The 27,150-nt window shown below is 42.1% G+C and overlaps 1 protein-coding gene across 4 annotated transcripts in view; it reads left to right on the top strand.

Annotated features, from left to right (window-relative positions):
- Positions 1–27,150, top strand: part of LOC133550197 (ral guanine nucleotide dissociation stimulator-like) — a 71,500-nt gene extending 44,350 nt beyond the window's left edge. For all 4 annotated transcript variants that reach the window (XM_061896357.1, XM_061896339.1, XM_061896348.1 and 1 more), the window contains 17 exons: positions 5,223–5,527; positions 8,287–8,361; positions 8,570–8,763; positions 10,936–11,060; positions 11,134–11,349; positions 11,433–11,536; positions 12,590–12,674; positions 14,003–14,080; positions 17,946–18,032; positions 21,081–21,113; positions 21,184–21,305; positions 21,373–21,468; positions 23,927–24,131; positions 25,721–25,795; positions 25,880–26,140; positions 26,204–26,318; positions 26,379–27,150. In XM_061896357.1, the coding sequence (XP_061752341.1) occupies positions 5,223–5,527; positions 8,287–8,361; positions 8,570–8,763; positions 10,936–11,060; positions 11,134–11,349; positions 11,433–11,536; positions 12,590–12,674; positions 14,003–14,080; positions 17,946–18,032; positions 21,081–21,113; positions 21,184–21,305; positions 21,373–21,468; positions 23,927–24,131; positions 25,721–25,795; positions 25,880–26,140; positions 26,204–26,318; positions 26,379–26,554 (2,352 nt within the window). In that variant the 3' untranslated portion in view covers positions 26,555–27,150. The remainder of the gene's footprint in view (positions 1–5,222; positions 5,528–8,286; positions 8,362–8,569; positions 8,764–10,935; positions 11,061–11,133; positions 11,350–11,432; positions 11,537–12,589; positions 12,675–14,002; positions 14,081–17,945; positions 18,033–21,080; positions 21,114–21,183; positions 21,306–21,372; positions 21,469–23,926; positions 24,132–25,720; positions 25,796–25,879; positions 26,141–26,203; positions 26,319–26,378) is intronic.

Below are 27,150 nucleotides of genomic sequence, written 5' to 3'. Positions count from 1 at the left end.
AAAACTGGATTTGCAGGGAAGGACGTGAAGTTTTTGCCAGGAAAGAAGGACAAAAACTGGATTTCCAGGCATTAATTTGAAGTTTTTGCCAGAAAAGGAGGACAAAAACTGGATTTACAGGGAAAAATGGGAGGTTTTTGCCAGGAAAGAAGGACAAAACCTGGATTTCCTGACAAAAAATGTGAAGTTTTGCCTGGAAAGGACAAAAACTGGAATTACAGGGAAAAATGTTAAGTTTTTGCCAGGAAAGAATGACAAAACAAAAATGGATTTCCAGGGCAAAATGTGAAGTTATTAGGAAAGGCCAAAAACTAGATTTACAGGGAAGAATGTGACGTTTTTGCCAGGAAAGAAGGACAAAAACTAGATTTACAGGGAAGAATGTGAATTTTTTGCCAGGAAAGAAGGACAAACACTGGATTTGCAGGGAAGAATGTGAATTTTTTGCCAGGAAAGAAGGACAAACACTGGATTTGCAGGAAAGAATGTGACGTTTTTGACAGGAAAAGGGAACAAAAAAAGGAAATACGTTTTGACAGGTAAGCAGAGGAGACACACTTTAGGGGATCAGCACTGCAAGGACATAAACGAGGCCTGGCCATGTGAGCGCCGGAGTAAAAGCAGGCACAAATGTGAAGTTTTTGCCATTAAAGAAGGACAGAAACTGGATTTCTAGGCAAAAATGTAAAGTTTTTGCCAGGAAAGGACAAAAACTAGTTTTCCTGCCAAAAAATGTGAAGTTTTTGTCCGTGAAGGACAAAAACTGGAATCACAAGCAAAAATGTAAAGTTTTTTGCCAGGAAAGAAGGACAAAAAAAAAAGGATTTCCGAGACAAAATGTCAAGTTGTTATCAGGAAAGGCCAAAAACTGGATTTGCAGGGAAGAACGTGAAGTTTTTGCCAGGAAAGAAGGACAAAAACTGGATTTGCAGGGAAGAATGTGAAGTTTTTGCCAGGAAAGAAGGACAAAAACTGGATTTCCAGGCAATAATTTGAAGGTTTTGCCAGAAAAGGAGGACAAAAACTGTATTTCAAAGCAAAAAACGGGAGGATTTTGCCAGGAAAGAAGGACAAAACCTGGATTTCCTGACAAAATATTTGAAGTTTTTTCCCGGAAAGGACAAAAACTGGAATTACAGGCAAAAATGTTAAATTTTTGCCAGGAAAGAATGACAAAACAAAAATGGATTTCCAGGGCAAAATGTGAAGTTGTTATTAGGAAATGCCAAAAACTGGATTTACAGGGAAACATTTGAAGTTTTTGCCAGGAAAGAAGGACAAAAACTGGATTGGCAGGGAAGAATGTGAATTTTTTGCCAGGAAAGAAGGACAAACACTGGATTTGCAGGGAAGAATGTGAAGTTTTTGCCAGAAAAGGAGGACAAAAACTGGATTTTAAGGCAAAAATGGGAGGTTTTTGCCAGTAAAGAAGGACAAAACCTGGATTTCCTGACAAAAAATGTGAAGTTTATTCACGGAAAGGACAAAAATTGGAATTACAGGCAAAAATGTGAAGTTTTTGCCAGGAAAGAAGGACACAAACTAGATTTACAGTGAAGAATGTCAAGTTTTTGCCAGGAAAAAAATAATAAAAATTTAATTTCCAGGCAAAAACTTAACATTTTTTCCTGGAAATTCAAGGAAGGAACAAAAAAAGGAAATAAGTTTTAACAGGTAAATAGAAAAGACACACTTTAGGGGATCAACACTGCAAGGAGAGAAAAGAGGTGTGGCCATGTGAGCGCCTGAGTAAAAGCAGGCACAAATGTAAAGTTTTTGGCATGAAAGAAGGACAAAAACTGGATTTCTAGGCAAAAATGTAAAGTTTTTGCCAGGAAAGGACAAAAATTGGAATTCCAGGTAAAAATGTGAAGTTTTTGCCAGGAAAGGACAAAAACTGGTTTTCCAGGCAAACATGTGAGGTTTTCGCCATGAAAGAAGGACAAAAACTGGATTTACAGGGAAAAATGTGAAGTATTTGCCAGGAAAGAAGGATCACAATTGAATTTCCAGGCAAAACTAAAATTTTTGCCTGGAAAAAAGAAATACGTTTTGACAGGTAAGCAGAGGAGACACACTTTAGGGGATCAGCACTGCAAGGAGAGAAAGGAGGCGTGGCCATGTGACCGCCGGAGTAAAAGCAGACACAAATGTGAAGTTTTTGCCAGGAAAGAAGGACAAAAACTGGATTTCTTAGCAAAAATGTTACGGTTTTGCCAAGAAAGAAGACCGGACTTTGTTGGTGTTGCTGGCTTTGTTTCCCGCGTGTGTTTCCGGTGACAGTTTCTTTGCTGAACACGGCCTCATGTTGCCTTCAGGGACCAAAAGAAGGCGGGACAAAAACATCGTCATACGTGTTTTATATCTTTGCATATTGATAATTAATGATAGTTTCAGAAAATAAGGAGCAGGAGAAAGATATACCAAATGTAAACATTTTTATTTGAGATGTAACTTCCTTCTGGTGGAGGCGGGGCCAAGCGTCTGCACAGTATTGAGGCGTTCAGCGGGAAGGCAGTGGTCGCCGTGGCAACAGGTGGCAAATAGCCGCGCCGTGACGGGGAATGGACTTGAAGCTCCGGCCTTGAGCCGGCGGGATTTGTAGCAGCTGATAAGCCCCTCTGCAGGGCGGGATTTACGAGAGTTCCCTTAATTTATCCTCCGCAGGCGGCCCTTCCCCAGGGTCACCAGGGGGGCGACGGCAGACAAAAAGCAGCAAAAGAAAAGTCCGGTTGAAAAGTTCCCTGCAGGAAGTTTCCCGGGGCTTCTTTCATCCCATCCTTATTTACAGCTTGTTGCCATGGCATCACGGGGAGGACTCCTGCTCCTGGATACACGACGTCGCGTAACCCGTACGATTGGAGGATTGCTACCGGATGTTTCCATCCATTTTCTACCTCTTATTCCCTTTCGGGGTAGCGGGGGACGCTGGCGCCTATCTCAGCTACAATCGGGCGTTTATCCACGCCAAATCAAACGGCGCCATATTTCTTTGCGGCTTGTGACGTCACGTCCGGTTGTGTCCACAATCGGTCAAGAAGCACTCATTGGCGGACTCGACCAAACTCCTTCTCAGTAGCGTTGCCCATTTTAACACCAACAATGGTAGACAACGCTCGCACTTTAAAGTAACGCTCCATTCGTCCAAAATGTGTTAGCTTAATGCTAATTTACTATGGATCTCCCATAGACAGGCTACTGTTAGCGAGGTGACATCGCTAATGAATTCAGCAATGGAATATAGGATGATTGTTACAGTCAAACAGCCGGTGTGCAATAGGTGCAATATTTACAGTATGGACACTTTGTGGGGCGCAACATCACACACACTCTGCGTCCATTAAAAAGCGACTTTCTAGTTTGACTGCATACCATATATAGCCTATAGAGCAGGAGCAGGGAACCTTTGGCTCGAGAGCCAGATGTGGCTCTTTTGATGACTGCATCTGGATCTCGGGTAAATCTGAGCTGACATTGCTTGACACGAAAAGTAATGAGTAATTCCACTTGTAATCACAGTGTGGCCCTGCGATGAGGTGGCGACTTGTCCAGGGTGTACAACGCCTTCCGCCCGATTGTAGCTGAGATAGGCGCCAGCGCCCCCAAAAGGGAATAAGCGGTAGAAATGGATGGATGGATCACAGTGTTGAAAATAATGTTCAAAATATAAAACATTCTCATGCAGTTTTAATCCATCCATCCGTTTTTTTACCGCACCTGTTCAAGAAATGGCGTTAATGGTAAGACGTTATTTATTTATTAATGGTTAGTGTGGGGCTTGCCCCCCTGGAGGTTCTTCAGACCACCAAGCACCGACATGAGAGCCTGTTTCAGGGTTACAATATTGTTTTATTTTTCAATAAGTCTCTCAGTTGCTTTCCAGCAATTGTCTTTTTCTCTTTCGTTCTCGCTCGCGCTCTGTTTTCTCCTCCTGGCTGCTGCTTATAACATAGCGACAGGTGCTCAAATAAAAAGGCCCAGGTGGGCCGTTTACGCACCTGTCGCTGATTTCGAAGCCGGTACTGGCAACACCCCGCTTCGCTGCAGGCCCGCAGGCCACGCCCCCTCCGCAGTTAGCTTCAGAATAACAATGTTATTACAAAGAATAAGAGACGTCTCTAGAAATGTTGGTCTTTCTTAAAAATGCACGCGTTTTGTTGTGTTCAGTATTAAAAAAATATATTATATGGCTCTTACGGAAATACATTTTAAAATATTTGGCTTCTTGGCTCTCTCAGCCAAAAAGGTTCCCGACCCCTGCTATAGAGTATTGACATATACAAATAAAATGTTATCTTCTTTTTATTTTTTACTTATTTTTGGGGGCTTCACGGTGGCAGAGGGGTTAGTGCGTCTGCCTCACAATACGAAGTTCCTGCAGTCCTGGGTTCAAATCCAGGCTCGGGATCTTTCTGTGTGGAGTTTGCATGTTCTCCCCGTGAATGCGTGGGTTCCCTCCGGGTACTCCGGCTTCCTCCCACTTCCAAAGACATGCACCTGGGGATAGGTTGATTGGCAACACTAAATTGGCCCTAGTGTGTGAATGTGAGTGTGAACGTTGTCTGTCTATCTGTGTTGGCCCTGCGATGAGGTGGCGACTTGTCCAGGGTGTACCCTGCCTTCCGCCGGATTGTAGCTGAGATAGGCGCCAGCGCCCCCCGCAAACTCCAAAGGGAATAAGCGGTAGATAGTGGATGGATGGATGGACTTATTTTTGGTTTATTTATAAAAAAATATTTATTTTTTGTTACTTGTCTAGGGATAACTTGATGTATTTTTAACTCACTGTCAATTTCAAGTGTCTAAAAACCCAATAAACAAATGTTTTATTATTTTTTTAAATACAATTTCATTATCAAACAATTACAATTTATTAACTCGCACAGTCGTACTAAGAGTGTGTGCGAGTACCATGAATTGTTATGTACCGGGAATTCATGGTACTGTATCAGTTGAAATGGGAACAATGCCCATCTTCTTATTCTCTGGCAGACGAGTTGTGTACGAAGCAGTTACGATGCCAGAGCAACAAGTTTCACCCAGACAGTCCCATTATAATTTGTTTATTTTATTATTTATTGTAATAATAATAATACAAAATAAAAGTTATACAATAAAAATACATTCATTTCTTTTTTAATAAATAAATAAAAAATGTAATGTTTTTTTTGAGCGAGGGGCAAACAGGTGGCGTTAAATTTTCTTTTGCTCGTCCGCCGCAGAGCTCGACGCAGGAGATCGGCGAGGAGGTGGAGGACGACGCCGTCTTCACCATCACGTTGAGGAAGGTGCAGCTCCACCACTCGTCCAGCAAGGGGCAGCGGTGGCTGGGCGTGGAGACCGACGCGGCTCTGAGCCTCTACGAGACCTGCAAGGTCCGGACCATCAAGGCGGGCACGCTGGAGCGGCTGGTGGAGTACATGGTGACGGCGTTCCGGGGCAAAGACTCCACCTACGTCACCATCTTCCTCTGCACCTACCGCTCCTTCGCCACCACCAAGCAGGTGCTGGACCTCCTGCTCAACAGGTACGTGCCCGGACTTTTCCCACGGACTGACCATTTTGGTAGTTTTCTTCTTCACGAACCAAAGATTTCAAGTTTTTCAGTTGAAATTTTGGTGCGAAAAGAGCCAAAAAGGAACTGAAATGCGTATTATGCTAACAATAGCATGCTTACAGTTAGCATAAGTGAAATGTCGAAATATATGACAGAGGTGTATACCTGCTAAATTAGCTAAAACTGTGGTTCTCAAACGTTTTTCATCAACTACCACCTCAGAAAACACTTGGCTCTCCAAGTATCACCATAACGACCAACATTAAAATGCAGTAACGTAGTAGGCATAAGTATTAATTAAAAACATGGCAGAGTTTTTATTTAATGCGCATATTTTACTTTGTTTGAATATTCCATTAAGTGGTTCTCTGGCATACCACTAGATGGATTCTGCATACCGCTGCCACAGTTGGAGAGTTACTGAGCTGAAAGGTCTACCCTGCTCACGTTAGCATGCTAAAATGCTAACCGCAACATGCGTCGAGTACCAAAATATATTACTCTGAAGGTGTGTGTACCTGAAATTTTTGGTTTAAAATGCTAGCCTGCTAACGTTAGCGTGGATCAAGTGGCAATTTATGCCTGAGATGGTTAGTTACAAAATTAGCTAAAATAAAAAACTAGCATGTTAACAGAATCATGCTAACAGTAGCATGCTTACAGTTAGCAGAAGTGAAATAGCGAAATCTGACACAGAGGTGTATACCTGCTAAATTAGCTAAAACAGTGGGTCTCAAACGTTTTTCACCAACTACCACCTCGGAAAACACTTGGCTCTCCAAGTACCACCATAACGACCAACATTAAATAAAGTGACGTAGTTGGCCTATTCATTAAAGGGGAACATTATCACAATTTCTGAATGGTTAAAACGAATAAAAATCAGTTTCCAGTGGCTGATTTTATTTTTCGAAGTTTTTCTCGAAATTTTACCCATCACGCAATATCCCGAAAAACAGCTTCAAAGTGCCTGATTTACACCATCGCTATATCCAACCGTCTATTGTCCCGTGACGTCACTGCGTGAAGCCACCAAAAACAAACATGGCGGATAGCACAGAAAGGTATAGCACAGTAGCTCGGATTTAGACTCGGATATCGGCGCTGTAAGCGATTCAACAGATTACGCATGTATTGAATTGGATGGTTGGAGTGTGGAGGCAGATACCGAAAACGAAATTAAAGAAGAAACAGAAGCTTTTGAGGCATATCACGACAGACAGCGGCACGGGAGGAAGCGTGGACGAATTTGGCAATCACCTTCTAACCAACGATTGGTAAGTGTTTGTTTGGCATTAAATGTGGGTGGAGGGAAAGGCTGGATGCAAATATAGCTACAAATGAGGCATAATGATGCAATATGTACATACAGCTAGCATCGATAAGCTCCAGTCATGCCGTGACCAAATATGTCTGATTAGCACACTCCACATAAGTCAATAACATTAACAAAACTCACCTTTGTGATTTTGTTGACTTTATAGTTGGAAATGCATCTGCTCTGAGTGTCGCTGGATATCCTTACATTCTTGCCATCTCTGTCGTAGCATAGCTGTCGTCGGTAAAGTGTGCAGAACAAACGAGGGACTTTCGCATCTTTTGACCACTGTTGCAACTTTAATCCGTCCCTGGTCGTGTTGTTACACCCTCCGACAACACACCGACGAGGCATGATGTCTCCAAGGTACCGGAGAACAGTAAAAAAACGGAAAATAACAGCTGATTTGACTTGGTGTGTGTAATGTGTTTGAGAAAATGGCGGGTCGTTTCACGATGTGACGTCACGGGTGAAAGGTCATTGCTCCGACAGGCGAACAATCGAAAGGCGTTTAAATCGCCAAATTCACCCTTTTAGAGTTCGGAAATCGGTTAAAAAAACATATGGTCTTTTTTCTGCAACATCATTGACGCTTACATAGGTCTGGTGATAATGTTCCCCTTTAAAAACAAGGCAGAGATTTTTTTTTTTAACACTCATTGGAGACTTGTCCAGGGTGTACCCCGCCTTCCGTCCGATTGTAGCTGAGATAGGCGCCAGCGCCCCCCCGCGACCCCGAAAGGGAATAAGCGGTAGAAAATGGATGGGATGGATGGATTTTACTTTGTTTGAATTTTTCATTAAGTGGTTCCCTGGCGTACCACTAGATGGAGCCCGTTTGAGACTCCCCGAGCTAAAAGGTCTAGCATGCTGATGTTAGCATGCTAAAATGCAAACCGCAACACGGGTCGAGTACCAAAATATATTACTCCGATGTGTGTACATGAAATTTATTGTTTAAAAATGCTAGCCTGCTAACGTTAGCATGGATCAAGTTCCACAATAGGACTGAGGTGATTAGTTACAAAATTATCTAAAATAAAAAGTTAGCATGCTAACATGTAACATTGGTCTATGAAAAAATATTTTACGCTGAGGTGTGTACCTGTAAAATTAGCAAAAAAGCTAGCCTGCTAATATTATACTGCGAACGATTGTGCCGTGGGTTGTTGAAAAAAAAAAAATTTAATTAGCTGCAATTTGAGGTGTTTGCTTGTTATTATGTCAAGAAAGTGTGAGGTTTAAAAGTGGGTAAAGGCTAACTGTTACTCACTGTTGCCCCCTAAGGATATAAGTGGTACTGCAAGAAAAACCCCGGCTTCCTCCGCACATTTTCATGCAATTGTTTAGTCAGATTTGTTGTTTTTTTGGGGTTTTTTTGTAGATATAATTTCTGAATAATCTCTCGCAGGTATGCAAGGCTCCAGAACATTCCGGTGGCGGCGGCGCATCGCGTGTCCCAGGACGAGCGCACCGAGCTGAGAAAGTGAGACACTGGTTGACCTTGGTGTCATTCTTTTCAGCGAGATATAGTTGTCCCTGCACACTACTGATAACAGAACTGCTGACACAGTTTGTTTATGAATGACTTTTAAACATAAATGAATGAAAGTGATGCTAATGCTAGTTGCTGGTTGCTATGATGACAACTTCCTGTGGCCCCCCCCTGACCCGCCTGGTGTGTCCCGTCACAGCACGGTGTCGTCCATCTTGGGTGCGTGGCTGGACCAGTACTCTGAGGACTTCTGGAATCCGCCCAACTACGACTGCTTGCACCAGCTCCTGTCCTACCTGCACCTGCACTTCCCCGGCTCCGACCTGGAGCGCCGCGCCCGCAACCTGCTGGCTCACTTCCACCGTCGGCAGCAGTGCGAGCCTGATTCTGACGGTGATTACCACATTCTTTGTGTGTGCGCGCGTGTCAAGTCTGCAATCTGTTGGGTCTCCAGATCATGTAATCAAATTTGCATAATTGGTCGTGACGCATGTGCATGTAATTTTTGTTAAAGACCCCAAAAAAATGTATTAATCTCATACATTAGGGGTGTCAAAAAAATCAGTTTTCAAATTAATCCCGATTCTTGTAACGATTCTTAATGATTTTAACAAAAAAACATGGATGAACATTTACGCCTTCCGACCGAATGCAGCTGAGATAGACTCCAGCAACTCAGAAAGAGACTAGCGGTAGAAAATGGATGGATGGATATGTGTGTATGTGTGTGTGTGTGTATGTATATGTATATATATATATATATATATGTATATATGGGCTTCACGGTGGCAGAGGGCTTAGTGCGTCTGCCTCACAATACGAAGTTCCTGCAGTCCTGGGTTCAAATCCAGGCTCGGGATCTTTCTGTGTGGAGTTTGCATGTTCTCCCCGTGAATGCGTGGGTTCCCTCTGGGTACTCCGGCTTCCTCCCACTTCCAAAGACATGCACCTGGGGATAGGTTGATTGGCAACACTAAATTGGCCCTAGTGTGTGAATGTGAGTGTGAAAGTTGTCTGTCTATCTGTGTTGGCCCTGCGATGAGGTGGCGACTTGTCCAGGGTGTACCCCGCCTTCCGCCCGATTGTAGCTGAGATAGGCGCCAGCGCCCCCCGCGACCCCAAAAGGGAATAAGCGGTAGGAAATGGATGGATGGATATATATATATATATATATATATATATATATGTGTGTGTGTATATACATATATATATATATATGTGTATGTATATATATATGTATGTATGTGTATATGTATATACATATGTGTATATGTATATACATATGTGTATGTATATATGTAAATATATTTACAGTACATATGTATGCATGTGTGTGTATATATATATATATATATATATACTAGGTATGTCTATTTTTTATGGATATATATAGCATGTATGTGTGTATATATATAACATGGTTATGCATATGTATATATATATATATATATATATATATACAAACATATACATATGTGTATGTATGTATATATGTAAATATATTTACAGTATATATGTATGCATGTGTGTGTGTGTGTATATATATATATGTCTATTATATATATATATATGTATATTATATATATATATATATATATATATATATATATATATACACACACACACATTTGTGTATGTATGTATATGTATATACAGTATGTACATACGTATGTGTATCTATGTAAATATATATATATATATATATATGTATTTACAGCCTATACGTATGTGTATATGTATGTACAAATATAATTTTTTTTATATACATACATACATATGTGTATATACTGTATGTAAATATATTTACAGTATATATGTATGCTTGTGTGTGTATATATATATGTATGTATATGTTATATATATATATATATATATATATATATATATACTGTGTATATATGTATGTATATATCAATGTAAATATTTATGTTGGTATAATATACATATACTGTATGTGTGTGTGTGTGTGTGTGTATATATGAATGAATATATTTATACACACACATACATATAAACATACATGTATGAATATATGTATTTCTAAAAGACATTTTTAGGCCTTTTCTCACCTGTAGCCTGTTTTGAAAAAGTTACATTTAATTACACAGTGCTAGAATTGGTTTTAATCGGTTCTGAACTGAATCGTCACTCCAGGAATTAGAATCAAATCTGATCGCTTGGTGCCCAAAGATTCGCCCCCCTCATGTCCACACACAAAAGATGCCTGGCTCGGATTGGAAAAAAAATCGTAATTTCACTGTTCACATTGACATGAAAATGACGATTCAGGTCAAACATATCGGAATCGGCCTTAATGCGTACCGCGCAGGAAAGGCAAAAAAGGATCCAAACACTTTTATTGTTGTACCCCTAGTATCGGGAGGGGTCTGAATACTCGCTAAATATAGCCACAAAGTTGCTACGTTGGCAACACAGGTCGCTGCTGCTACATCTTCTTATTCTCTGGCAGACCAGGTTCTTATGAGCTCCGTTAAGAAGGAGAGTTCCAACTAATACTTGTATTTGTGGCGGTCCAAGAGCTATGTGATGTGTTTTTGTCCTCAGGGGAACACATCGGTTGCCCCTTCGCCACGCAGGAAGAGAGCGGCTTCGAGGACGAGCTCCCCGCCTTCAGCTTCCTGTCCTTCGACCCCATCATGGTGGCCGAGCAGTTCACGCTCATGGACGCGGTGAGCGCCGCCATTCCCTTCGTCCGACGCGCGCCCGTCCCTTCGCCTCACGTTTGATTGCCTTTCCCCTCAGGACCTGTTTAAGAAGGTGGTCCCGTACCACTGCCTGGGCGGCATCTGGTCCCAGAGGGACAAGAAGGGCAAGGAGCACCTGGCGCCCACCATCAGAGCCACGGTGGCCCAGTTCAACTCGGTCACCAACTGTGTCATCGCCACCTGCCTGAGCAACCCGGTGCTGAAGGCCAGCCAGAGAGCTCGGCTGCTGGAGAGGTGGATCGACGTGGCCCGGGTCAGCGCACGCTCCCCGCTCGCGGAGGTACTTTTAAAAACCACTTGGTCCCTAACCACGTCATCCTTTTGTGCCGCTTTTAGGAGTGTCGGATCCTGAAGAACTTCTCGTCATTACGGGCCATCCTCTCCGCCCTTCAGTGCAACGCCGTCCATCGCCTGAAGAGAACTTGGGAGGAAGTGTCGAGGTGGGTTAAAGGTGCCAGCCTGCAAACATACTCAAAAGCAAGGGTGTCCAAACTACGGCCCGCCAGTGTCAGACGTCATGAGTTTATTTATAAGGAATCATACTGTTAATGTAAAGCAGCGCAGCATGTACTTCTATGACCCAACGCAAACAACCTTCCCAAGTCATTGTGCAAAAAAAAAAATCTAATCAACACAAAATTCCTACAGACACTGTCACACATAACACAATATAACACCATTTGTGGATATTACAAAAAATGTCGATGCACCATCAAAGAAATGCAGAATAGGGCCCTTTAAATCCATTACAAAGCATGATGGGAAAAATACAAAACACTATCCCCACACGTTTGGCGCATTCTAGCTGCTTGATATTTGTGATATCTAATTATTTATATAAACATTATATTAATATAATATATCCGCCTATTAAGGACTCTGAAATAACAGCACATCAATTACTTGTATGACCCAAAGCAAACAACCTTCCCTAGTCATGGTGCAAAAAAAATAAACATGCTACTAACATAAATGTTAACACATAACGCAACATGGTCACTGGACTTTGTGGATATTGTGAAAAATGTCCAAACACCATGGCACATTTCAACACTACACCAATTTAAATCCATTACAGTGCATTATGGGAAAAACTCTCTCTCCAGGCGCATCCTTGTTCGACACATTTTAGCTGCTTGATACTTTGGATTAATTACAAAATTTTAAGGAGGTCGTCACGGAAGTAAACAACTTTCTCTTAATATCCAATTATATTCATTATATATATTCATCATATTAATATAATATGTACACACACACATATACATATATGTATGTGTGTGTGTATATATATATATATATATATATATATATATATATATATATATATATATATATATATGTATATATATATATAATATATATATATGTATGTGTATGTATGTATGTATGTATGTATGTGTGTGTGTGTGTGTGTGTGTGTGTATATATATATATATATATGTATATGTATGTTACTTTCCATTCTAAAGTAATCCGCTTTTACCCCCCAGAGAGAGCTTCCGCACATTCCGCGAGCTTTCCGAGATCTTCTCAGACGACAACAACTACTCGCTGAGCCGAGAGCTGCTGGTCAAGGTGAGATGCCACTTTGATTTGTTTACCTGACACCTTTCAACTCCTGGAACAGACTTGGGAACCGGGAAAAAGTTCATGTATATACTTTCTTGTATTTTTTAAACCGGTCTATAAGCCACACCCACTAAATTTGAGAAGGAAATAGCCTTTCCATATATTAGCCGCACTATAAGTCGCAGATAATAATAATAGTAATAATCACTTATTCTTCTGTTGTTTGATACTCTACATTATTTTTGGATGACACCAAACATTTAAGTATCGATCCAATACCAAGTAGTTGCAGGATCATACATTGGTCATATTCAAAGTCCTCATGTGTCCAGGGACATATTTCCGGGGTTTAAAAACATAGTATGAATTTAAAAAAAAGGAAAAAAAGATTTTGTGATGCTAAAAAATATTGATGGAATCATAGTAGAATCTACAAGATACGCTCTTGTACGTGGTATCATTACAGTGGATGCCAGGTGTAGATGCACCAGTGGCGTTTGTTTACATTATGACGCCGGTGAACTATTGTATCCTCCTATGGTGTGTAGTGAAGCATGTTCAGCTAACTTGTAAGAAACTTACTTTATTTGTCGCCATGGAGATTCTCCCTTTTCTGTCTACACACTGTGTCTGCTTGTAAGTACTCTGTGTGTGCGCGCTGCCGAACATGCTCATCTGCTCGTAAAACCAGTAATGTCACCACTGACGCGCCGTCATGCCCGATTAAAAAAGAGGGGCGGGGACCGGTACTTTTTTTACAGGCCTTATGGTACCGAATATTATTCATTAGTACCGCAGTACTATACTAGTACCGGTATACCGTACATTCATAGTTGCTAGTGTGATCAAATGTTTCAAGCACTTTATATCCGAAGGAATGATGCAATACAGGAGGCGGTATTAAGGACGTAGGTGACCCGCCTCCATCTTGGAGGGAAACCCCTCTGGCCACAGTAGATAACAGCAGGGTGTCACAGGAGACCCCGGGCGCCGCCCACTTGACTCATCACTATGCAGTGTTTGCCTACTTGTGGCAGCGGGGCGTCTTAAATATCTTTGAAAATACCAATCTTTTTTAGTTTCTCTCGCTTCTTTTTGCGTTTGCTATTAATGTATTTTTTTTATGTCACAAGCAAATCAACACCTTTTTTCCTGGCAGACCAGGCGTGCATGAGTGCGTCTAAGGGCGGAGTTAGCACACAAGCTACATTCACAGGCAGTCCCATCGTAATGTGTTAATGAGCGAGGCGCACAGCGTTTTGTTGTAAATGTGTCTTCGTATTCTGCTCGCTTAGCAGCAACCATGAAACCTTTTGTGTGTCTTGTTCTCCCAGGAGGGCACGTCCAAGTTCGCCACTCTGGAGATCAACCCCAAGCGGGCTCAGAGGAGACACCAGCAGCAGAGAGACCTGGTGAGTTCCAATAGTCGCCATCATGGCTGGCGAGGGGCGGGGCTAACTGGAGTGCTTGCAAAGCAGCATTGCAGCAGATTTATTGAGAACACACGTACTGTGTGAATCCTTCAAAGCGTTCTTCTCCATTTTGGCGCGCTCTACCGTCCACATTTTTCATCCCATTCATACTGTTCAGCCGATTCGGGAATCACGGGCTTCCCCTTGACAAAGTCCAAAAATTCTCAGTTTTCCCAGGCTTCCTGGTAATCCGGGACATTTTTCCTATTCAAAATGAATTGGCCATTTTTTAAACTTCCACCATTTCCACATTTGTCAACCTAATCAAACCATTCCACCTTCAACACATTCCACTCATCATGGACATTCAAACTATCATTTATTCCAATTGAAAAACATTTCCAGGAGATCCCAGTTTCCCAAACCCTATTTTCCCACTTTTTTCTGTCGACTACTCTTCCCACAGTTTTCAACCCACTTCAACCGTTCCGCCATCAAAACATTCCTCTTAATCAGGACAAAAAACCCAAACTTTTGCCGGTTTTCCAGGAATTCCGCAATACCATTTCTCAATTAAAAGTGTTACCACTTCAACATTTCTCGACCGTTTTGGAAAATTCCAACACCAACCATTCAACTCACTCAGAACATTCATGTTTTTTTTTTTACCTTTTTTTAAACAAAAATCCCTATTTTCTCAGAAATCCCAATTTTTTATGAAATTCCCTTTGAAATGAGTGGGCCATTTTTCAAAATTCCACTAAACCTACATTTTTCATCTATTTTAAACCGTTTCAACTCCAAAATATTCAGCCTGTTCAGCAATTGTGTGAGCACTACTTCAACAATTCTTTTTTTTTTTTTTTTTTTCTTTTTTAAAATTAGTGGGATATTCTATAAATTCAAATGTTTCTTTAAAAAAAATAAAAAAACAATCCCAGATTTCCTGGAATTCCCTGTTTTTAGGGACAATTTCCCAATTTCAAAATGAATGGGCCATTTTTAAACTTCCACAATTTCCACATTTGTCAACCTATTCAAACCATTCCACCTTCAACACATTCCACTCATCCTGGACATTCAAACTATCATTTTTCCAATTGAAAAACATTTACAGGAGATCCCAGTTTCCCAAACCCTATTTTCCCCCTTTTTTCTGTCGACTACTCTTCCCACAGTTTTCAACCCACTTCAACCGTTCCGCCATCAAAACATTCCTCTTAATCAGGACAAAAAAACAAACTTTTGCCGGTTTTCCAGGAATTCCGCAATACCATTTCTCAATCAAAAATGTTACCACTTCAACATTTCTCGACCGTTATGAAAAATTCCAACACCAACCATTCAACTCACTCAGAACGTTCATGTTTTTTTTACCTTTTTTAAAAAAAAAAAATCCCTATTTTCTCAGAAATCCCAATTTTTTATGAAATTCCCGTTGAAATGAGTGGGCCATTTTTCAAAATTCCACTAATGCTACATTTTTCATCTATTTTAAACCATTTCATCTCCAAAATATTCAGCCTCTTCAGCAATTGTGTGAGCACTACTTCAGCAATTCTAAAAAAAACAATCCCAGATTTCCTGAAATTCCCTGTTTTTATTGACAATTTCCCAATTTCAAAATGAATTGGCCATTTTTCAAACTTCCACTATTCCTACATGTGTCAACCTAATCAAACCATTCAACCTTCAACACATTCCACTAATCCTGGACATTCAAACTATCATTTTTCCAATTTCAAAAAAATTCCAGGATATCCCAGTTTCCCAAACCCTATTTTCACCCTTTTTTCTGTCGACTACTTCTTCCACATTTTTCAACCGTTCCACTTTCAAAACATTCCTCTTAATCAGGACAAAAAAACAAAGTTGTTTTGTGAGCTGGACAAATTCCTAGTTTTCCAGGAATTCCGCAATACCATTTCTCAATTAACAATGTTACCACTTTAAAATTTCTCGACCGTTTTGAAAAATTCCAACGTCAACCATTCAACTCATTCAGAACATTCATGTTTTTTACCATTTAAAAAAAAAAAAATTGCTTATTTTTCCGGAAATCCCAAATGTTTATGAAATTCCCATTGAAATGAATGGGCCATTTTTTTTAATTTCACAAAGCCTACAGTACATTTTTCATTTAATTTAAACCGTTTCAACTTCAAAATATTCAGCCTGTTCAGGAATTGTGTGCACTACTTTAACAATTCTAAAAAAAAAAATCCCGGATTTCCTGAAATTCCCCGTTTTTAGGGACAACCAATGCAGGTCATTAAGGACATACATGGTCCTAATCCAGGGGTCGGCAACCCGCGGCTTCGGAGCCGCATGCGGCTCTTTGGCCACTCTGATGTGGCTCAGCTGCATAATCGCCAACCCCCCGATTGTTACGGGGGGATTCCGGATTTCGGTGCCACTCCCGAACATCACCCGGGGTCAACATTCTCCGATTTTCACTCGGACTACAATATTGAGGGCGTGCCGTGATGGATTTACTTCTAATGGATTTACTTTTAACGTCCTCTACAACATGTCATCGTGCCCGCCTTTACGCCATGTTATGCTATGCTATCTGCGTGCCGGTCGGAAGCATGCATTTCGCTGCTTCTATCGTCACACGTACGAGATTGCAAGGCATACTGGGTGATACAGGTTACACTGAAGGTTGTGATATAAACAACTTTAACAATTGTACTAATATGCGCCACACTGTGAACCCACACCAAACAAGAATGACAAACACATTTCGGGAGAACATCCTCACAGTAACACATTATAAACACATCATAACAAAATGTCCCAGAATCCCGTGCATCCATGACTCTTCCAGGCTATATTATACACCTCCGCGCCCTCAACCCCGCCCACCTCAACCGACGCATGGAGGAGGGGGGGGGTGGGGGCGGGGTTTGGTGCTAGCGGGGGTGTATAATATAGTCTGGATGAGTCATGGATGCATGGGATTCTGGGTAATTGTTATGTTGCGTTTATAATGTGTTACTGTGAGGATGTTCTCCCGAAATGTGTTTGTCATTCTTGTTTGGTGTGGGTTCACAGTGTGGCGCATATTAGTAAGAGTGTTACAGTTGTTTATATCACAACCGTCAGTGTAACCTGTATCACCCAGTATGCCTTGCAATCTCGTATGTGTATATGCGGAAGCCACATACAACATGATACTGGACTGGCAAGCTGTTTGTACATGTTGTGGAAGGCGTCAAAGGCAATGGCTTAATAGCACGCCCTTATTATTATCTGGGTCACCCCTGGCAGTTATTCGCGAGAATGGTTGCGGCTCCCATTGTCTTCTTTATTTTGTGAAATGGGTCAAAATGGCTCTTTGAGTGGTAAAGGTTGCCGACCCCTGTCCTAATCATTTTTTTCCCCCCCAAAATTCCCAAACTTTCCAGAAGTTCCTATTGAAACGAATAAGACATTTTTCCAAGTTGCACGATTCCCACATTTTTTAACCAATTCAAACCATTCCAACATCAACACGTTCCACTCATCCTGGACATTCAAAGTAACACTTTCCCAAGTTCCAAAGCAAATTACGGTTTTCCTGGAAATTCACACCCTTCGACATTCAAACGATTCCAACTTTCAAACTATTCATGCGTTCATACTACATTCTGTCAGCATTTCACTCCAACTTCAGCATTAGAGCATTCACTCATCTAGTTAGCAAGTACAGTCCTTGTATGACCTTGTTCCCGTGGTGCGTTGCCAGGTTACCACCAACTAACTTTAGCTGCCCTATGTATAGTTCTGGAGGGAGAAAAAGCACTAAATCAAGGGTTACCATGGTGATAGAAGAGTGTCATTTGACCAATGTGAATGCGCACTAATGCTGGTCTGCGATCAGGGCGTGATGCAGGGCACCATTCCCTACCTGGGCACCTTCCTGACAGACCTGGTGATGATGGACACGGCCATGAAGGACTACATGGAGGTCAGTGCGGGGGTCCGGGGGACACCACGGGAAAAAATGTCTGATATTTGCTGAAATTTTTCAATGTTAATCCCAAGAAGGCAAATATTCTAGTAACACTCTGCTGCAAAATACTTATTATAGTTTTTGTGTTGTTGTTTGACAGTTTGTGTATGTTATTTACGTGTTGTTATTCCCACCTCCTTTGTGCTGCAAATTATTTATTTTCTAACTATTAATATAAGTATGTTAATAACATAATAACTGTAATAAATGGCCAAAAACAATGTGGCAGCACAAATCTTTGGGACAAGTTTAGAAGATGGGGGGGGGGTTATGAATAATAACATGTTTATAATACAAAAAGTATAACTATTTTACATAAAAACTATAATAAACAAAACATTTTGCAGCACAAACCTTTAAGAAAAGTTTGGGGATATTTTCACAAGATGGGGTGGTCATGAATAATAACACATGAATAACACACTAAAGATGTTAATATAAGTATAAAACATAAAGAACTTTGATAGACATAAAAAGTTTGCAGCACAAACACATGGGAAAAGTTTTGGAAGATTTTCACTAACAACACAATAATTACATGTTAATAACATAAAAATAGAACAATTTCATAATATAAACAACCAATAGTTAATAACATAAAAAAACTATAACAGATAAATAACTGTTGTAGTACAAAGGAATGGGACAAGTTTGGGGAGATTTTGACATGGTGGGGTACTGTTATGAATAAAAACACCATAATTACACTTTAATAACATAAAAACCATAATTTAATAACATAAAAACTATAATAAACAGCAAATTGTTGCAGCACAAATGAATGGGACAAGTTTTAGGGAGTTTTTGACATGGGGGGGGAGGCTGTTTATAAATAATAACACAATAACTACATGTTAATAACATACAGATTATAACAATTTCATATTACAAACAACTAATAGTTAATAACATGAAAACTATAATTAATAAAAAACTGTTGTAGTACAAAGGAATGGGACACTGGGGAGATTTTGACAAGATGGGGGACTGTTATGAATAATAACACAATAATTACATGTTAATACATTAAAATGATAAAAATTTCGTATTATAAACAACTAATAGTTAATAACATAAAAAACTATAACAAATAAATAACTGTTGTAGTACAAAGTAATGGGACAGGTTTGGGGAGATTTTGACACGATTGGGCACTGTTATGAATAATAACACCATAATTACACTTTAGTAACATAAAAACCATAACAATTTAATAACATAAAAATGTTTATAGACAACTAATTGTTGTAGCACAAACAACTGCGACAAGTTTGGGGAGATTTTGACATGGTGGGGGGGCTGTTATGAATAATAACACAATAATTACATATTAATAACATAAACAAATATAACAATTTCATAATACAAACAACTAATAGTTAACATAAAAACTATAATAAATAAATAACTGGTGTAGTACAAAGGAATGGGACAAGTTTTGGGAGATTTTGACATGATGGGGGACTGTTAAGAATAATAACACCATAATACCACTTTTTTAACATAAAAACCATAACAATTTAATACCATAATAATAACCATAATAGACAACAAATTGTTGCAGCACAAATGAATGGGACAAGTTGGGGGAGATTTTGAAAAGGTGGGTGCCTGTTTACGAATAATAACACAATAACTACATGTTAATAACATAACAATTATAATAATTTCATAATATAAACAACTCATAGTTAATAACATAAACTATAATAGATAAATAGCTGTTATAGTACAAAGGAATGGGACAAGTTTGGGTAGATTTTGACAAGCTGGGGGACTGTTATGAATAATAATAACACCATAATTACACTTTAATAAACAAAAACCATAACATTTAAATAAAAAGTAGTTACCCATACATTTGGCACTAATACACCCCCATAACATCACAGAGGCTGCCTTTTACACTTTGCAATAGCTAGTTGAGAAATGTTGTTCTTAAACATTTGCTCAGGCATTTGTTGACAAAGTGGTGACCTTCGCCCCGTCCTTGTTTGTGAATGACTGAGCATTTCATGGAAGCTGCTTTTATACCCAATCATGGCACCCACCTGTTCCCAATTAGCCTGTTCACCTGTGGTATGTTCCAAATAAGTGTTTGATGAGCATTCCTCAACTTCCTCAGTCTTTTTTGCCACTGGTGCCAGCTTTTTTGAAACATGTTGCAGGCATCACATTCGAAATGAGCTTATATTTGCAAAAAATAACGTTATTGAAGAAGGAGCTGAACCGGAAGGCAATGCTCTCAATTTACCGGTCGATCCACGTTCCCATCCTCACCTATGGTCATGAGCTTTGGGTCATGACTGAAAGGATAAGATCACGGGTACAAGCGGCCAAAATTAGTTTCCTCCGCCGGGTGACGGGGCTCTCCCTTAGAGATAGGGTGAGAAGCTCTGCCATCCGAGAGGAGCTCAAAGTAAAGCCGCTGCTCCTCCACATCGAGAGGAGCCAGATGAGGTGGCTTGGGCATCTGGTCAGGATGCCACCCGAACGCCTCCCTAGGGAGGTGTTTAGGGCACGTCCAACCGGTAGGAGGCCACGGGGAAGACCCAGGACACGTTGGGAAGACTATGTCTCCCGGCTGGCCTGGGAACGCCTCGGGATCCCCCGGGAAGAGCTAGACGAATTGGCTGTGGGGAGGGAAGTCTGGGCTTCCCTGCTTAGGCTGCTGCCCCCGCGACCCGACCTCGGATAAGCGGAAGAAGATGGATGGATGGATGGAATAAAGTTTCTCCTTTTTGAACATTAAACATGTTGTCTTTGCAGTCTATTTAATTGAATATAGGTTAAAGGATTTGCAAATTCTCTTTTTATTTACATTTACACAACGTGACAACGTCACTGCTTTTGGGTTTGTAATTTACAAACGTATGACAGTGTTATTTGAACATTTTCAAGGAGAAGGGGGCGGGGCCAGAAAGAATCACATTTATATATTGTGTAAACGCCTGACCTCTTAATAAAGCTGCAGTCAAACAAACGGTCCTGTGTGTCTTTCAGGGCGGTCTGATCAACTTTGAGAAGAGAAGGAAGGTGCGTGTCAGCCCTCACCAAACGCTCGCGCGCGCGACAGGGCACAGTAGTTAACATGTTGGTGTTGCAGGAGTTCGAGGTGATCGCGCAGATCAAACTGCTGCAGCTGGCCTCCAACAACTACAGCTTCACTCAGGACGGGCACTTCCGCGAGTGGTTCGCCAGCGTGGAGAAGCTCAGCGAGGCCGACAGGTGAGACCCCCCCCTGCTCGCAGTGGCCCCCGCCCGGCGTCACCACGCTCTCCCCTCTGTGCCCCAGCTACCAGCTGTCGTGTGACATCGAGCCGCTATCCGAGTCGGCCAGCAACACCCTCCGCGCCAAGAAGAACGGAGGAATCATGAAGCGCTGGAGCGAGTAAGTTAGCACTGCTAGCTTAGCGACCTCGTTGTGCAACCATGTCATTTATACTTTTTCAACCAAGGTGTCAGGTACAAACACTGATTACGTCTATTAAACAAGACAAGAAGCAAAGAATTAAACAGAGACAGAATTCGATTTGGCTCAGTAAGGAGAGACGCCTGGACACTGAACAGTGTCTATGCAAGCTCTGCCATAAGATTGCACACCTCCTTCTTTTATTTGGACATTCCCTGACCACATGGCAACAGCTGCTTCAAAAGGGACGGGGTCGTAAACAGCCACCGCCTTTGATTACAAAAACAGTTCAAAAGAAAAGGTTAGTTAAAAAAAGACGTATGAAAAAGAGTTTAAAAAACAGGTTTCTAAAGTAGTTCAAAAAGAGGTTCGTAAAAGAGTTTAAAAAAAGTGTTGCCTGGATGGGAGTCAGGCCCTGCTTCCTCTCCGCTTTGTAGTTCTTGGGTCACGACAATATATTTCTTTTGATTACAATACATGAAACAAACAGAACATCTTCATGTTGCTTTCCATCCTACACAGTGGAGTTTTACAAGCCTTCTTCGTGGTAGGTTCAAAGACATGTTTTTGCTTCTCGCTGGGCACTCAATGTAACTCAAAAGTTGTTGTGATAACTTAGAAACAAATTTTCTAACACAAGGAATAAACTGACAATGAGCAATGGAACCGCGCAAAATAAAGGTGGGCTGTTATGCCGCTAGCTTAACGCTAACATGTAATGGACAATCCCTTTGACAAGCTAACAAAAATTAGCATAGCTTCCTTACGTCTCCCAGGCGACTTTTCTGACAGCAGTGTGCCACAAAAAGCTTACTTCACTAGTCCAGTGAGTCTTCATTATTTTCTGTCACGCCCCCCCAGCGAAACATTTTTTCTCACCCCCTGAAGTTAATGTTTACTTTTTATCACGCTTGTTCCTTACTAACACTAAAGATGCTAAAATGCTATTGCCTCTCATGCCCCCCCTTACTCCACTAGTACAGTGGTTCTCCATTATTTTCTGTCACGCCTCCCCAGGGAAAAAATGTTTTCACGCCCCCCCCCGAAATTAATGTTTGCTTTTTCTCAAGCTGGTTCTTTACCAACACTAAATATGCTAAAATGCTATTGCCTCTCATGCCCCCCTTACTCCACTAGTACAGTGGTTCTCCATTATTTTCTGTCACGCCTCCCCAGGGAAAAAATGTTTTCACGCCCCCCTGAAGTTAATGTTTACTTTTTCTCAAGCTAGTTCTTTACCAACACTAAAGATGCTAATATGCTATTGCCTCTCACGCTCCCCCTTACTCCACCAGTATAGTGGTTCTCCATTATTTCCTGTCACAACCCCCCCAGGGGAAAAAAAATGTCACGCCCCCCCTGAAGTTATTGTTTACTTTTTCTCAAGCTAGTTCTTTACTAACACTACAGATGCTAATATGCTATTGCCTCTCATACCCACCCTTACATCGCTAGTACAGTGATTCTCCATTATTTTCTGTCACACCCCCTCACAGGGAAAACGTGTTTTCACGCCCCCCCTGAAAGTAATGTTTACTTTTTCTCAAGCTGGTTCTTTACTAACACTAAAGATGCTAATATGCTATTGCCTCTCACGCCCTCTTTACTCTACTAGTACAGTGAGTCTCCATTATTTTCTGTCACACCCCCCCAGCGAAAAAAAATGTTCAACCCCTCTTCTGAAGTTGTTTACTTTTTATCAAACTCGGTATTCATTAACTCTAAAGATGCTAATACGTTATTGCCTCTCACGCCCCCCCTTACTCCATTAGTACAGTGGTTCTCCATTATTTTCTGTCACGGGGAAAAAAAATGTCACGCCCCCCCTAAAGTTAATGTTTACTTTTTCTCGAGCAAGTTCTTTACTAACACTAAAGATGCTAATATGCTATTGCCTCTCACGCCCCTCCTTACTCCACTAGTACAGTGATTCTCCGTTATTTCCTGTCACAATCCCCCCACCCCCCAAAAAATGTCACTCCCCTCCTGAAGTTAATCTTTAGTTTTTCTCAAGCTGTTTCTTTACTAACACTAAAGATGCTAATATGCTATTGCCTCTCATGCCCCCCCTTACTCCACTAGTACAGTGATTCTCCATTATTTTCTGTCATGCCTCCCCAGTAAAAAAAAAATTAACGCGCTCCCTCTGAAGTTAATGTTTACTTTTTCTCAAGCTAGTTCTTTACCAACATTAAAGATGCTAATATGCTATTGCCTCTCATGCCCCCCCATACTCCACTAGTACAGTGATTCTCCAGGGAAATGAAGGATGGCTATCGAACATATGTCATTATAAGCTTGTCCACAACGCCCCCTAAACGTGTAGAAAAAAATGTCCCTTTTTTTTTTATCGTCTCTGTAGACAGAGAACTTCCTGTACTTTTGTTTACGCTAATGAAGGTTTTGGTTGTAGTGTCTAAACATTCCTTCTGCGCAGTCGACAGCTGGCGGAGGGCGCTTCCGGCGCCGTGGGTTCTCATTCCAAGTCCTTCGACCATGCCCACTTCAGGCCGTACCAGGGCGGCGGCGGCGGGGACAGCGGCGACGCCCTCAGCGTCACCTCCGTCAGCTCCAGCGGCTCTGACCTGGAGGACGTCAACGCCAGCTTCCTGTCGGACTCCCCGGAGGGACACGAGAGGAAGGTGAGCTTGTTAGCGCTAGCTAGCTTGACGCCTCAAGATGCTAATATGTTATTGCCTCTCACGCCCCCCCATGCCCCACTAGTACTGTGGTTCTCCATTATTTTTTGTCACGCCCCCCCCTGAATTTGTTTACTTTTTATCAAGCAAGTTCATTACTAATACTAAAAAGATGCTAATATGCTATTGCCTCTCACGCCCCCCCTTACTCCACTAGTACAGTGGTTCTCAATTATTTTTCTGTCATGCCCCCCGCAGGGAAAAGTTTTTTTCACACCCCTTTGAAATTATTTTTGACTTTTTATCAAGCTTGTTCCTTACTAACGCTAAAGATGCTAATATGCTATTGCCTCTCACGTCCCCCTTACTCCACTAGTACAGTGGTTCTCAATTATTTTCTATCACGCCCCCCTCTGGGGAAAAGTTTTTTTCTCACCCCCCCGAAATTATTGTTGACTTTTTATCAAGCTTGTTCCTTACTAATACTAAAAAGATGCTAATATGCTATTGCCTTTCACACCCCACCTTACTCCACTAGTACAGTGGTTCTCAATTATTTTTCTATCACGCCCCCCCCCCGGGGAAAAGTTTTTTTCTCGCCCCCCTGAAATTATTTTTGACTTTTTATCAAGCTTCTTCCTTACTAACGCTAAAGATGCTAATATGCTATATCCTTCTCACGCCCCACCTTACTCCACTAGTACAGTGGTTCTCAATTATTTTTGTATCACGCCCCCCCCTGGGGAAAAGTTTTTTTCTCGCCCCCCTGAAATTATTGTTGACTTTTTATCAAGCTTGTTCCTTACTAATACTAAAAGATGCTAATATGCTATTGCCTTTCACGCCCCCCCTTATTCCACTAGTACAGCTGTTCTCAATTATTTTTCTGTCACGCCCCCCGCAGGGAAACGTTTTTTTCACACCCCTTTGAAATTATTTTTGACTTTTTATCAAGCTTGTTCCTTACTAACGCTAAAGATGCTAATATGCTATTGCCTTTCACGCCCCACCTTACTCCACTAGTACAGTGTTTCTCAATTATTTTCTGTCACGCCCCCCTATGGGAGGAAAATGTTCACACCCCTCTTGAAGTTCTTTACTAACATTAAAGATGCTAATATGCTATTGCCTCTCACGCCCTCCCTTACTCTACTAGTACAGTGATTCTCCATTATTTTCTGTCACGCTCCCCCAGGGAAAAAATGTTTTCACGCCCCCTGATGTTAAAGTTGACTTTTTATCAAGATTGTTCCTTACTAAAGATGCTAATATTGCTTCTCATGCCCCCCATACTCCACTAGTACAGGGATTTTCTATTATTTTCTGTCACGCCCCCTCCCCCAGGGAAAACATTTTTCATAAGCCACCTGAAGTTAATGTTTACTTTTTCTTTAAGCTAGTTCTTTACTAACACTAAAGATGCTAATATGCTATTGCCTCTCACGCCCCTTTTTACTCCACTAGTACAGTGATTCTTCGTTATTTTCTGTCACGCCCTTGCAGGAAAATCTGTTTTTTTTTCACGCCCCCCCATAAAGTGAATGTTTACTTTTTATCAAGCTCGTTCTTTACAGTCTTGTGTTTGGGTTCAGACGTCGACGCCGTCAGTCAAACTTTCCGTTTCTGCGTTGGGAAGAGAAGCGCCCTCCGCAGACACCACTTCCACGGTGAGTTCCAATGCTTCCTTCTTAAAAGATGGCGGGGGGCGGAGCTAGCACTGGATGACCCGCCCACTTGTTTATGACAAACAGTTCTGGGAGTGCACCTCGCTGTCCTCGCTGGACACGTCCGGGATGGGCTCCAGCTCAGGCTCCGCCTCCGGCTCCAGCACGGCCTCGTCCTCCTCCGTGTCCTCGTCCACGCCGCTGTCGCGCTCGCACAAGCGCTCGGCGTCGGCCGTGTCCAACTACTCCACGCTGTCGCTGCCGCTGTACAACCAGCAGGTGGACGACTGCTGCATCATCCGCGTCAGCCTGGACGTGGAGAACGGCAACATGTACAAGAGCATCCTGGTGAGGGCGTCCTACCAGCACGCCGTGAAACGTGACTGACCTTCTCCCCTCCCCCTCGCGCAGGTGACGAGTCAAGACAAGACGCCCGCCGTCATCAGGAAGGCGATGATCAAACACAACCTGGAGCGGGAGAAGACGGAGGACTACGAGCTGGTGCAGAAGATCTCGGAGGACAAAGGTAACGCTCGCGCCGACACCTCCGGCGTCCGCCCCCTTGACGCCTCCCCTCTGCCCGCAGAGCTGCGGATCCCCGACAACGCCAACGTCTTCTACGCCATGAACTCCAGCGCCAACTACGACTTCGTCCTGAAGAAGCGCGGCCCGGCGCGGCCCCCGCGCGCCAAGACCGTGGCCAGCTCCACGCTGCCTCGCATGAAGCAGAAGGGACTGAAAATCGCCAAAGGGATCTTCTGAAGGAGGGGCGCTTCCTGTTGTGGGCGGAGCTCCACGCCAACAAAATTGGACGTGGGCGGAGTCAAGTGGCCTCGCTTTGTTTACATCAGCCAGCCGGGGAGACATTTTGATGTGACGCTGCTGGAGTGTTGCGCTTTTTTTTTAATGTACTCCCGCAGCCTCGCCAGCTCGCCCCCTGCTGGCGCCCCCTGCTGGAGCCGAGTGCGCGCAAACGCCACAACTCCCAGGAGTTTGAATATTCCCGCACTTCAGCGTGCCGCCACATCGTCCTGAACACGATGATTTCCATCTCTCGAACGCTGGCACGGTCGGCGAACGTCCAGCAGGCGCAGCCGTGAGTCACATGGCGCCGTGTCGTCTGCGGGCAGGAAGTAAGAGAGGATGGGCGGAGCCAAAAAGAAGTGTGTGTATATAAAAACCTCCACTGTCCAGTGTTTCCTCTGAAGACTTTCACTTCCTGTACAGTTTTTGGATTTTCTTTGGCCTCTCTGCTCATGACGGTGCTGCTAAGTCTCTCCCTCAAGACGTCCACCTGCCGCCATGTTGGAACTACTCTCATACTGTCACCTTAAAAAGTACCACTTTATTTCAAACAA

The sequence above is a fragment of the Nerophis ophidion genome, linkage group LG01, assembly GCF_033978795.1.
Source record: "Nerophis ophidion isolate RoL-2023_Sa linkage group LG01, RoL_Noph_v1.0, whole genome shotgun sequence".
In the NCBI taxonomy this organism is placed as follows: domain Eukaryota; kingdom Metazoa; phylum Chordata; class Actinopteri; order Syngnathiformes; family Syngnathidae; genus Nerophis; species Nerophis ophidion.
This window is presented reverse-complemented; position numbering and strand designations above follow the sequence as displayed.